General features: G+C 63.1%; 1 protein-coding gene across 2 annotated transcripts; it reads left to right on the top strand.

Moving 5' to 3' along the window:
* Window positions 1–635: 635 nt before the first annotated feature.
* Window positions 636–10573, top strand: ALX3 (ALX homeobox 3). 2 transcript variants are annotated; one of them, XM_016223278.2, is made up of 4 exons: window positions 636–924; window positions 5865–6181; window positions 8965–9093; window positions 9488–10573. In XM_016223278.2, the coding sequence occupies exons 1-4, from the start codon at window positions 648–650 to the stop codon at window positions 9794–9796; spliced, it is 1032 nt and encodes a 343-aa protein (XP_016078764.2). In that variant the 5' UTR covers window positions 636–647; the 3' UTR covers window positions 9797–10573. The 2 variants fall into 2 exon arrangements, with proteins under 2 accessions (XP_016078764.2, XP_087683874.1); XM_087827748.1 differs by lacking the exon at window positions 636–924 and having other exon boundaries at window positions 4791–6181.
* Window positions 10574–11546: the final 973 nt, after the last annotated feature.

Here is an 11546-nt window from a genome sequence, read left to right as displayed (position 1 = left end):
ACCTCCAGTTAGACGACGACACCAGCCACTGGTACAAGGTCACGAGCGCCCAGCCCCCAGCGCCCCACCCCTACTCCCACATCAGAGCTGTTTTCCAAACTCCCAAAGACTCCTAGCCAGGGAAGATGCAAGAGATCTCTAAGGGAGGCGTTTTCTGCTGGAGGCAACGTTTTCCAGCTCCCAGCCAAGTCCCAGCCCTTACCTGCCTCGGTCTTATCCCAGGCTGTCAGGAGACCAGGCCTACAAGTTCGTTTTGGGGGGATGGGGGGAGGACTCGGTCCCGAACTGCCTCACCCCTCCTGCGACAAGAGCCGCTGGACGGGACGTAAGGACCAAGGGTACCGCTCTGAGCTAGGGACTCACCAAGATGCGCAGACAAAAGGGTCCAAATGCCTCCGATACGCGCGCTGGGGTGAATCAGGGGGCTCCCGGGCTCGGAGGGGTTAACCCGCGCGGGGCCGCACGTGACGTGGATGGTTCCAGGGAAGGCGCTGCCCCCTCCCCTGCCCCCCGCCCCCCCGCGGCGCACGCCTCTCCCGCGGGCTCCGCGCCCCCGCGCCCAGGTCCCTCCCCCTTGGCGGGCGCTCACAGGCCGCGCGGGCAGCGCGAGCCCCGGAGCCCCGGCGGCCTGTGCGCCCCGAGCCGGCATGGACCCCGAGCGCTGCGCGTCCTTCGGCGTGGGGCCGCGGCCCGACCCCTATGCGGCCGCGGGGGACGAGCCTCCAGGCACCCAGGGGACCCCCGCTGCAGGGTCTCACCTGCAACGCGCGCCGCCCCGCGGCCCGCGACTGACCCGCTTTCCGGCCTGCGGGCCCCTGGAGCCCTACCTCCCAGAGCCGGCCAAGCCGCCCGCCAAGTACCTGCAGGACCTCGGGCCCGGCCCTGCGCTCAACGGCGGCCACTTCTATGAGGGCCCGGCGGAAGGTAACGCGCGGCGCGGGTGTAGCGCGCAGCCCGCCCCGCTCCCCTTCCCTCCCCGGCCCGCCCGGCCTCCCTGCTCCCTCCCCGGCTCGCCTGTTGCACAGCTTTGGGACCCTCTCGCACCGCGCCGCGGCTCCCTCGGAAGCGGGGCCCGCGCTGGTCCAAGCAGGGCAAAAGCCGGCGCCTTGCGGGAGGCAGAGCCACGCGTGCCCTCGGCGGGAATGGGAGGCGGGAGGTCGAGACTATGCGGATCGGCTAAGGCTCTGGGCCCAGTCGGGCCCCAGGGCGGTCAGAGCCGGGAAGGAGAAGCGCATGCTTGGCCGGAGTGGGGCTGGAACTGTCACCTACCCAGAAGCCCGGCCCGGGCCGAGGGCCCGGGTGCCACACTGAGCCCTGGGCCCTGATGCGGGGAGAGAAGCGCGGCTTTTCCTATCTCCTGTTGCAGCCCCGAGGCTGGGCCCCGACCCCGAATGGCCAAGCCGGCCCCGCCGAGGGCTGCGGCCTGGCTTCGGCCGGCCTCTCCTCCCCAGGGCCAGCCTCCGCGGGGAAGGCGCTCGCAGGGTGGCGGCGGCTGGTCCCGCAGTGCCGGGGCCCTGCTCGCTACGGAACAACCGCTTTTATTTCTCAGACTAACCTGGCCTCCCCGTCGTTATGCGCGGCGATGGCCACCCTTCTCGCAGTCTTGACTTCCTCGCGCTTGATCGTCGCGGCTGGGCCGTCGGGAGCAGCCCGGGCCGGCCTGACCCCCGGGCGCCTCGGGGTCCTGTGCGCTAAGGTCACTTGGACCGCATCACTTCCCGAGATCGCGCCCGAACGCCGGGGCCTGGCAGGCCGGCCCGCAGCCCGCCAGCGCCCACCGCACGCGTGGACCTGTAGGAAACGTGGGGCCCGCGCCCGCCGCATCTGCGCTGCCACATCCCGCAGCTTAGGCCCGGAGCTGGCTCCTCGGAGGTCGGCCCCACCCGCCTCCGCCCTCCTGGCGCCTCGCGGGCCTCCGCGGAGTGGACAGGCAGCTCCGGCCCTCGCCCAGCCGGCGGTGGGAATGTGCAGAGGAGGGCGGGAGGCGTGTGGGGGTCAGCGGAGGAAATGAGCGAGGCCGCGGAGCTTCGTGTCTGTGCCCTTTGAAAGAGGCTCTCCTGATAAAAACCACAGTTGGGCCTTAATGAGAAGCAGTTGGCCTGGCTCCTCTGATCCCAGCCAGAGGCGGCGGTCGCGCAGCGCCGACCGCACCGCCGGGGACAGGTACCCAGCCTGGCCGGGCGCGCGGCGTCGGGCAGGACCCACCCCGCGGGCCGCGTCCCCGCTGGGCGCGCCGGCTCGGGCGCGGGCGCCGCGCAGACCGCGGAGAGCGCAGGAGCCGGAGGAGCGGCCCGAGGCCCCGGCGACGGCGGGAAGGTCAGCAACGAAATGCGCGGGCAGAAGACCGAAGGGCGTAAACAACCAAAACGAGGGAAAAGGAAATGGAACAAAGTATCGGAGGAGAGGGGCGATGGCGGAAGGGAGAGGCGGTTGGCGAGCTGCGCCGAAGGGAAAGTAACAAATGAACGAACAGGAAAGGAAGAAGCGAGCGGAGATCGAACGAAGCGGGTAAACGGGGGAGGGAAACACGAAGGGAGTAGGAGACAAAACGGAAGAAAAGGGGACACCTGAAAGAGCAGGAAACGGCAAAACGAGCGCAAGGGCGAGAAAAGGAGCGATTCAAGCTGAGCGCAGGACGCGCCGAACGAAAGGAGGCGCGGCGGGTGCGAGCGGGGCCTGGGAAGAGCCCTCGGCTGCCGGGCGCTGCGGCTGGAACTCGGGGGGCGGGCGGGCGCGCGGCCTGCGGCCCTGCGGCGGAGCCGGGCCGCTGGGGAGAGGCGGCCCCCGAGTTCGGGCGCGCAGTCTTCGTGTGTGTGTGTGACGTGGCGGGCAAAGGGGGGAACCCGCCTTATTTCCCGGCTTTTAAAATAACGGGCACGGATGTTTCCAGTTCAGACCAGTGAGCGCGCAGCTGCTCCCCATCTGCGGCGCGATCTTGGCCGTGGCTGGGCAGTTGCGCGCCCCAGAGCCTGGCGCAGGCGGAGAGCGCCCAGCCCTGCTCTGGACTCCGCCGTGTCCAGGCGGTGCCGGTCACTCTCGTGCCCTCTGCGTGTGGCTGCCCAGAGCGCCGGGGAGGTGCCCGGCGGGTCCTTCCTGCTCTGCCCGGGGCCTCGCAGTCTGTCCCCTCGCTTGGCGCCCTGACCTCGGAACTCGCCCGCTGGGCGGAGGTCCTGAGCTGGGTAACCGCAGGGGCCGCGCGCTCCGGGAGGACCGTGCCTCGAGGAGAGTTTCAGGTCATCAGCCCCCGCAGAGGCCTCTAGGCCCGAAGACTGGGAAACTCTATGGAGAGCACCAGGCCCCACTGGGGTCCACATGCGGCGTTTGTGAATGTCTACGTGGGCCTTGGGTCTTCCGCCAGAGCTGCGGGAGCCCGGGCCCCCGCTGGCTCTGAGGGTCGCTTGGGAAACGGCGCGGGCGCGGAGCAAGCTGCCTGGAAAGTTGAAAGCCTGGTGGTTGTTCCTGCGGCCTCAAAAGACGCCATCCTGAGGGCAGTAGGGCTCCGGGTTGGCGGCGGCTCGGAGGCTGGCGCTAGTAGGGTCCTTGTCCTGGCTCCTGCCTTTCGGCTTGACCGAGGGCTGCTGTGGGGCTGCGGTTAGGCAGGCCCCAGACACCCAGGCTTCGAGCCCCAGCCTCCCAGCCTCCAAAATGGGCACTCCCCCTTTACCGTCCAATGTCCCCACGAGGTGCAAGGGACTGCTACTCCTAGCCTGTGCGCCCTGGGCCTTAGAGCACACCCTCCCCCTTAGGAGCTTAAATTCACACTGCTGGCCCGCTGGACTGCTCTGCCTCCCACCTCCACCTCTTTTCTGGGCACCCATCCTCAGGAGGCTGCTGAGTGTTCTTTGAGATGAGTCTCTATTCCCCGAAGAAGGGGGTGCTGCCCTCCCCTGGAGTCCTCCAGGCAGATGGGGAAGGTCTCTGGGGCAATTCGAGGAGGGAGGGAGTTCTCTGGTCCCCCAAGAGGGCTGTAGAATGGGCAGGCATGAGAGGCCACCCAAGGTCAGCAGGCTGGACCCGTTTTGGGGTGGCCATCTAGAGAAGTCCTGGTGTACATTCACCCCTGGCCCTGGGTGGCTGGCAGTCAGTAAGGCAAGTCCCGCAGCCCCAGATCCGGTTGCTTCCTCTGGGCAGATCCCTTTGGAACAGATACTGAGGTCCGAAGAGGCAGAAAAGCAAGCCCCAGAGCTTTGGGGTGATGTCACTGCCCTCTGCGGTGATGCCAGCAGCCCCCTGGCTCCCATCCCTGAGCCACACTCATCCTTTACTCCCAGAGTCCAGCAGGACCTCCCTCTGAGCCCCAGACACCAAGACCCCTCTGTCTCTGGCCTGCTCTGTGTGGGGTGTCCCCTTGTCTTCCTGACCATTTCAGCTATTTAGTTCAACTGGCGTAAATCTTTCTTCCTAAGCTCCTACCACACGTTGTTGCCCCTAGGACAACACCAAAAAACTGTGGCCCAGAATGGAAGCCAAGAGCTGGAGCATTTTCTCTGCTGTCTGCTCCACCTGAGCTGTGAAGCAAACCTGGTGCCTGGCCTGTCATTTGTGCACAGCCCAAGGGCAGGCCCTACCTGACTCCCAGTCCTCCAGGACACACAACAGGGAGCTTATTTCACCTCCTGGGTGGTGCTGGGTGGTCCCTGACCACCTTGCAGTTGAGGGGCATCTTGTACAACTTATCTTCCACCATGCAGACAGGGAGTCTTCAGACCCAGCACCTCAGAAGCCCATCTCCCTGTCCCAAGTCCCACCTCCCCGATGCCAGCTATGATCCTGACACCAAGTCCTGGGGAAGAAGCTGCCTCCTGGTGCGAGCTTGCTGGGCCTCCTGGGGGCCAGGCCCTGCTGGGTGGGCCCAGGGCTAGGAGAGGGGCCCTGTGAATCAGTGGGGCGTCTTTGTGGTGCCGCTCCTGACATCCCAGCAGCTCCTGAGCGGAGATTTCATGGTGATGCTGCTGGGGGCCCTCGCCAGCGGAGGAGAGCAGGGCTGTCGGGGTGACCTAATTCTCATTATGCCCTGGTGGTGTCAGGACTCCGTCAAGCTTCTGGGGTGAAGGTTAGCGCACTGGAGTGGGGCTGCTGGGGACTGTTCCCAGTCTGCAGTCAGGTCCCCCCTGCTTGTCAGAAGCTCTTGAGGAGGGAGGGGACAGGCTATGATGAGAATGATGGGGTTGGGAGCTGTGCCCTGTTTTGACACTGGTCACCCAACTCCCTTTCTCTGAACACGGCCTATCTCCTGCTGGACCTTATGTCCTTACCAAACATCACAATTTTGGGAGGAATGAGACAATCCCTCTGGAAGCTTCTTTGCCCCATCTTGCTCTTCTTACCCCAGGGCTGGGGCACTTGACAGCCTTGGGACTTGGGGTCCAGAGAATGAGGCACAGCCAGACTAGCTAAAGGTTATCTGAGCATCCCTGTCAGCGTGGGGACATGGGAACCACGGCCTGCGGAGTCATGGACAAGGAGGCCCTTTCTGGCAGGGGCACCGAGATAGATGTCAACCGCCATCCTCACCCCCTCCTCCCGCCCCTGTGCCAGGCCCTGCCATGGCGCCAATCCTGGCACTTCCACAGCATGTGGGATGTGCCACCACAGAGCACTTCCCCGAAATGAACCCCCCTCCGGCCCCAGCAGATCCGCCCAGACCACAGACGGCATGGTTCCCCTGGGCCCCCTCCCCAGCTGGAGGCTCAGCAGGAAGGCCTCCCAATGCCAGGCTCCCATGGAGGGTGGCTGCTGGAGGAAGGGAAGGAAAAGGAAGGGGGAGGCGGGGACTGAGGCGTCAACGGCCTTCCCCTCCCTCCATCCCACCCACAAAACCCCCTGGTTCGGTTTCCAGCCTCCTTTTCGTGTTTCCATTGCAGCTGAGGAGAAGGCCTCCAAAGCTGCCAACTTCCCCCAGCTGCCCTTGGACTGCCGAGGGGCCCCCAGAGACCGGCCCTCTGCCCTGCAAGGCTCCCCAGGCCCTTGCCTGACCGGCCTGCGCGTCCCTCTGTCCCCGGGCCTCCCTGACTCCATGGAGTTGGCCAAGAACAAGAGCAAGAAGCGCCGGAACCGTACGACCTTCAGCACGTTCCAGCTGGAGGAGCTGGAGAAGGTCTTCCAGAAAACCCACTACCCCGACGTGTACGCTCGGGAGCAGCTGGCTCTGCGCACGGACCTCACCGAGGCCCGGGTACAGGTGAGGGCGCCCGGGGCTCTCTGGCTGCCTCGGCCACCCAGAAAGTAAGGGCCCAGCCATGGAAGGGCTGGGAGAGGTGGGCCCTAGCGCCACACAGCCGCCTTCCCCAGGTGCCTGCGCCCAGCCTGCCCTCCTGGGCTTGCCCTTCATGCTCAACTCCGCTGGGGCCACTGGCTGGCAGCCCAAGTTAAGGCTTATGCCTGGGTGTGGGAGTGATGGCCTCTGGGAGTCAAAGACCTGTGTGGCAGTCCCATCGCCACCATGTACTGGCTGACCAGGTGATTTGGGGCAGGCACTTGAATGTCCCGGTTTGGTTTCCCGGTTCAGGAAGAGAGAAGATAGCACCACCCACTCAGGGAGTAGCCTGGAGGAGCACAGAGGGGGCAGTGTTATGGAAGTAGTCAAATGCTGAACACTTATCAGGGCTGCTCCAGAGGTGTCTGCCGGGAGTGGGAGGGTCTCCTCTGGGGGGTCTCGGGCTCAGTGATACCCAGAGCCATCCTGAGCCAGTGACCATCAGTCCCACCAACACTCAGACCCTGGCCAGGAGCCCCGCTCCACCCAGCAAACTCCCAACAGGGATTGGGCCCCAGACTTCTGGATGGGGCTGTGACTGGCTTCACAAAGGGTGGAGCTCAGTCTGTGGGAACGCGGGTGGGGATCGAGGGGTCCTGGGAACAGGGGTGAAGGAAAAAAATCCATGTCTAAGGCATTTTGGAAGTGAAGAACTGGAAGGTGGCAAGCAGGGGGTGGGGACAGGATGGGAGGCTCAGTAAGTCTTGTCTGATGGGAAGGTGGTTGCTGTAGCCTTGTTGTGACCTGGCCTGACACACAGCAGTTCCCTGACCTGCTGAGTAGGGGGGCCTAAGAGGGGGTGGTGTGGGCTTCTGGGGAAAGGCAAGGAGGCCACATCTAGACAGGAGACTTCGTAGGGGCAGAGTTCATGCTGTCGCCCCCTGCATGGGGCCTCTCTAGAGTCTATGAAGTCACTGGGGCAGGGCAGCTCTGGCAAAATACGGGGACTATCAGGCCAGCTGCCGTCTAGCAGAGAAGTCCCTACAGCTGGATTCCACAGCAGGCCAGAGGGGCTTGGCTGTCTCCCCTTCTCTGCTGGGTCCTCCTGCTTTCATATTCCTCCCAAAACAGATTTCTGGAACTGTCCACCACACTCCCCAGGGCCTGGGGCCATCAGAAGAAGATGGCCAGCAGTCACGACAACCCCAGATTACATAAGCCTCAGAAGTCAGAACATCAGGTCCCCCTCCAGGGGTCTCCCCAAGCCCTTGGGTGGGGTCTGACTAGCACCCCTATGGAAGTGCTTTGGAACATGGATCTCTCTTCTCCTTGGCCTTCTCAACCCTGGAAGGGTGAAGGCGTAGCCATAAGGCCCCAGACCTAGTGCTAGAGTAGGTCCCTGATGACTAAGGTGCTAGAGTAGGGACATCTTCTCTGACAGGATGTGACAGCTACCCACAGGCCCCACGGTGGAGAGGAGTAATAAGATCACACATAGGACAATACGGAGGCCGAGTCCAGCGTGCTGATGGTGGCCTGCAGTGGGGACTAGGGGAGCGGGTGGTGACAGGGAAAAATTCCCAGGAAAGTGATCAGCTTCACTGGCTCCAGGCATCATCTGCCTTCACGGGAGGGAGAGTAGAGAAAGGAAGGCTGGGAGCTGCTGGGCAGCTGGGCCGAGAGCTGGGCAGGCGGGTGGCCCTTCCCTGAGCTTGCCTATCAGGTGGGGAGTCTGCAACTCAAGGTTAGGGGAAGGGGTGTACCGTTTCTCAGCTCAGGGAAGACCATGGAGGAGTATGAGGGACTGGGGTGGGGTTACTTTGACAAGTGTGCACACACATATACACACAGCTTCTCTGTTGCAGCCCTAGCTTGATCCCTAGAAAGCAGGAGAATGGTTTTGGTTTGGCTCAGTTTTGATATTGCCAACATCTAGGCCAGAGGCCGGCACAGAAATGTTCATGAAATGTTCATGAAAGGTCAATGCTGACATTCCTGGGGCACACTCCCAGTGACAAATCCATCACAGAGACGCACACAGATGTGCATAGCACATGACATGCCCCCCCCCAGCTGCCAGGAGCTCACAAATGAATGGGGGAGACCGACTCCCAAACGGACAGTGGTAAGGGGATGTGGTCCGAGAGAGATGCCGGGGTACCCAGAGTCCAGCGCACAGTGCCAGCTCAGACGCATGGGGGGCGGGTAGTGCAGACAGGGAAACCTGGGCAAAGGCAGGGGGAGCAAGGGGCGGGGCGTCTCAGTGGCCAGCTGGGTGCAGGCAGCTAGGAAGGACCGCGTGCTGCCAGGCAGGAGGCGAGGCTGGGGAGGGGCAGGGCCTGGTTGAAAAGCTGGGCTCTGGGCTGAGATTTCCAGGAAGCCACTGAGGGTTAAAGTAGGACCAGGACCTGAACAGAAATACCTTTAAGATTCCTCAGATGCCGTGAGGTAGGAAGACTGGGAACGAGATGAGGCAGGGGGCTAGAAACCCAACACATCTGCACTGGTACACCTGGGAACCCCTGAGGCCACAGAGCCCCATGGCACCCTTACCCGACACAGCCACGCTGGAGAACCAGAGAGTGGTTCAGCCCGGGAAGTCAGTGTGTGGGGGGTCTCTCTCGGGCCCCATCCCAGGCTCTGAGGTCCTCCGGCCCAGAGCCAGGCCCCCACCCTGCGGGGCACAACCATTGGCTCTCCCCCCAGCCTGCCCCACTCCTTGGGGCCGCTTTCTCACTGCCCCCCACACCTCCCCTGTCTGTCCCCAGGTCTGGTTCCAGAACCGCAGAGCCAAGTGGCGGAAGCGGGAGCGTTATGGGAAGATCCAGGAGGGGCGGAACCCCTTCACGTCTGCTTATGATATCTCTGTTCTTCCCCGAACAGACAGCCACCCCCAGGTGAGACCCTCCCCCTCGTGCCCCGAGTCTCAGCTTGACCGTCTCCCACGGGGTAGCCAGCAAGAGGTGAGCTCTGGCCCTGGGGAGACCTGGAGTGGCATCGGGTACTGTGTGACTGTGGGCAAGTCATGCCTTCCTCTGCCCAGCGGGGCCTTAGCCCCCTCAGTGACGCATACAGAGCAGCGGGCACAGAAACCACTGAGGAAAACCCATTTTGAGAAGCAGTGGCAGGGGCCTCCTGAGATGCCTCCGTGAGTGTTGGGGGGTAAGAGGGCAGCAGATTCTAGACCTGGGCCAGGTGGGGGCTTCTCGGAAAGTGTCTGGAGCCCTAAGTGTCTGGTTAGGGAGGCAGCCCCTGGGGCTCCTGAGTCATGGGCTTGCTTTCTCTTTGCAGCTGCAGAACTCCCTGTGGCCCAGTCCAGGGTCTGGGAGCCCGGCCGGCCCCTGCCTCATGTCTCCGGAGGGCATTCCCTCCCCATGCATGTCTCCGTACTCCCACTCGCACGGGAATGTGGCTGGCTTCATGGGGGTGCCAGCCTCCCCTGGAGCCCACCCTGGCATCTACTCCCTCCACAGCTTCTCCCCTGCCCTGGGGGACCACAGCTTCGAGCCCTCCCCGGATGCCGACTATAAGTCTCCAAGCTTGGCCTCGCTCAGGGTGAAGCCCAAGGAGCCACCCAGCCTGCTGAACTGGACCACGTGATCAGATGTGGGGACACGCAGACTGAGCTGCCACCCCCTTCCTGTTCCCGGCGGCTCCCACCCCACCCTGGCCTGGCTGCCAGAGAGGACTCACCTTTGCCTCCAAGCCCAGACAGAGCGGCTGGGACCCTCAGCCTCCCGCTGAGTCTTTTCTCTTAGAATAAGGCGGGGCTGCCTGGGAGAAAGGGGCTTCGAAGCCGGTAGGACTCTTCCTACCACACACTGGGTCCCCTCACCCAAACGCTGGGCTGGAGAGAGACACTCTCCGGCTTCCCCCAGACGTCGTCCCTCCAGCTGAAATGGCGTCACTGGCTCCTCATTGGGGAAATGCAGAAAATGGGAGGAGGGCACAGGCTGAACCAGAAGTTCTTGTGTCTTCAGGGAAACCAGGACCTTGTATGACCACCTAGGGCGGCCTCACTCCCCCTCCCCACCACCAGGGGGCGCACACCCGCACCTGGTGTTGACAGGGCCGGGACTCTGGAGATGCAGGGTCCCCCTGCTCCAGCCATTCCTTCCTTCTCCCTACACCCCCTCCCCAGCGTGCCGTGAGCCCTCCCCCTCTTCCAAGGGGGCAGAAATTCGACCAGAAACCGCCAAATGTTTGGATTCTCCTCCATGGATTCGGGCTAGAGTAGACTGCCTTGGTTTACTCATTGGGCATTGATAAGACTCTGAGCCTGAGATCCCAACCTACACTTTTGTAAAGATGCTTTTGTAAAAAAAAAAATTCAAAAATGTGCTGCCCAGCATAATAAAGGTGGCAGTATTTTTTGGACCTGGTGATTGCCTATTTCAGGGTTTGGCACTGGATTCCTCCAGCACTGGTCTGTGCTCAGGGCCCAGGCTGGGCCAGGCCCTCCGGAGGAGCCAGCAGGGACCCCCGAGTCTGGGGAGGGTGAGCCTGCAGCAGAGCCCCCAAGGCTGAGGCATGCCATGCCTGGCCCTGTCACCTGTAGCTTTGGCTGGTGTGGGAGGCAGGGAGAAGAGCCCAGCTCTCAGCTGCTGGGCTCATTAGGAAGGGAAGATTGGGGGTGGGAAGGCGAGTGAGAAAGCAGAATAAGCTTGTGGCTAAGCTGACAATGGAAGGGGAGTGGAATGGAAGAGCAGGGAGCCCACTGAGAGCTCTGAGCTCCCCCGGGCCAGAACCCCAGAGCCATGGGGGTGGGGCAGCTGCCTTCTCCCAGACGCCCCAGGAGCATGTCTGAGCTGTGGGGCAGAGACGAAAGCCAGGACTCTTTCTTGTGGTTTCAGAGTATTACCCATTCTATCCTTCATCCCCACTTTCTGCCTTATCTCTGCAGCCCGGAAGGCAGGAAAAAAGCAGTGCTGGCCCTCCCACCCTCCCAGTAAATACCAGCACATTGCTCAGAGCTCAGCCTCCGCTAGCAGCCCCGCCACCCCCAGGCGCCTCCCTCCCGGGCACAGAGAAAGCCAACCACACAGACACCGGTACCAGTCTTATTCCCAAAGGGGAGCAAGTCCCCCATCAGATGGATCTTCCGGCCAAGACAGGCACTGGGACTAGGCGCGAGTGTCCCTCAGAGGAAACCAGTGTCTTCCTCCCCTTTCCTTCCCTTCCCTTCATTCAGGGCCTGGCTTCTGGCGATTTCTTAGCGCTGACACCAGCTCTGAGCTCCAGGTGAGCCCTGTGTCCATCAGGAAGGGAAGAGTCTGAGCGGAAGGGAGAGGCACCCAGCCACCTCCACCTGGCTGGTCAGTGACAGCCTGGGGCACAAACCCACCTCTCT

The sequence above is a fragment of the Miniopterus natalensis genome, chromosome 19 (genome assembly GCF_054644295.1).
Source record: "Miniopterus natalensis isolate mMinNat1 chromosome 19, mMinNat1.hap1, whole genome shotgun sequence".
Classification (NCBI taxonomy): Eukaryota; Metazoa; Chordata; class Mammalia; order Chiroptera; family Miniopteridae; genus Miniopterus; species Miniopterus natalensis.
This window is presented reverse-complemented; position numbering and strand designations above follow the sequence as displayed.

Excerpts from the sequence above, each read along its gene's own strand:
- ALX3 (XM_087827748.1), top strand. The coding sequence starts at position 5,495 with ATGTCAACCGCCATCCTCACCCCCTCCTCCCGCCCCTGTGCCAGGCCC. Across the intron at positions 6,182-8,964 it reads TCACCGAGGCCCGGGTACAG|GTCTGGTTCCAGAACCGCAG; the intron begins GTGAGGGCGCCC and ends GTCTGTCCCCAG. Across the intron at positions 9,094-9,487 it reads GAACAGACAGCCACCCCCAG|CTGCAGAACTCCCTGTGGCC; the intron begins GTGAGACCCTCC and ends TTCTCTTTGCAG.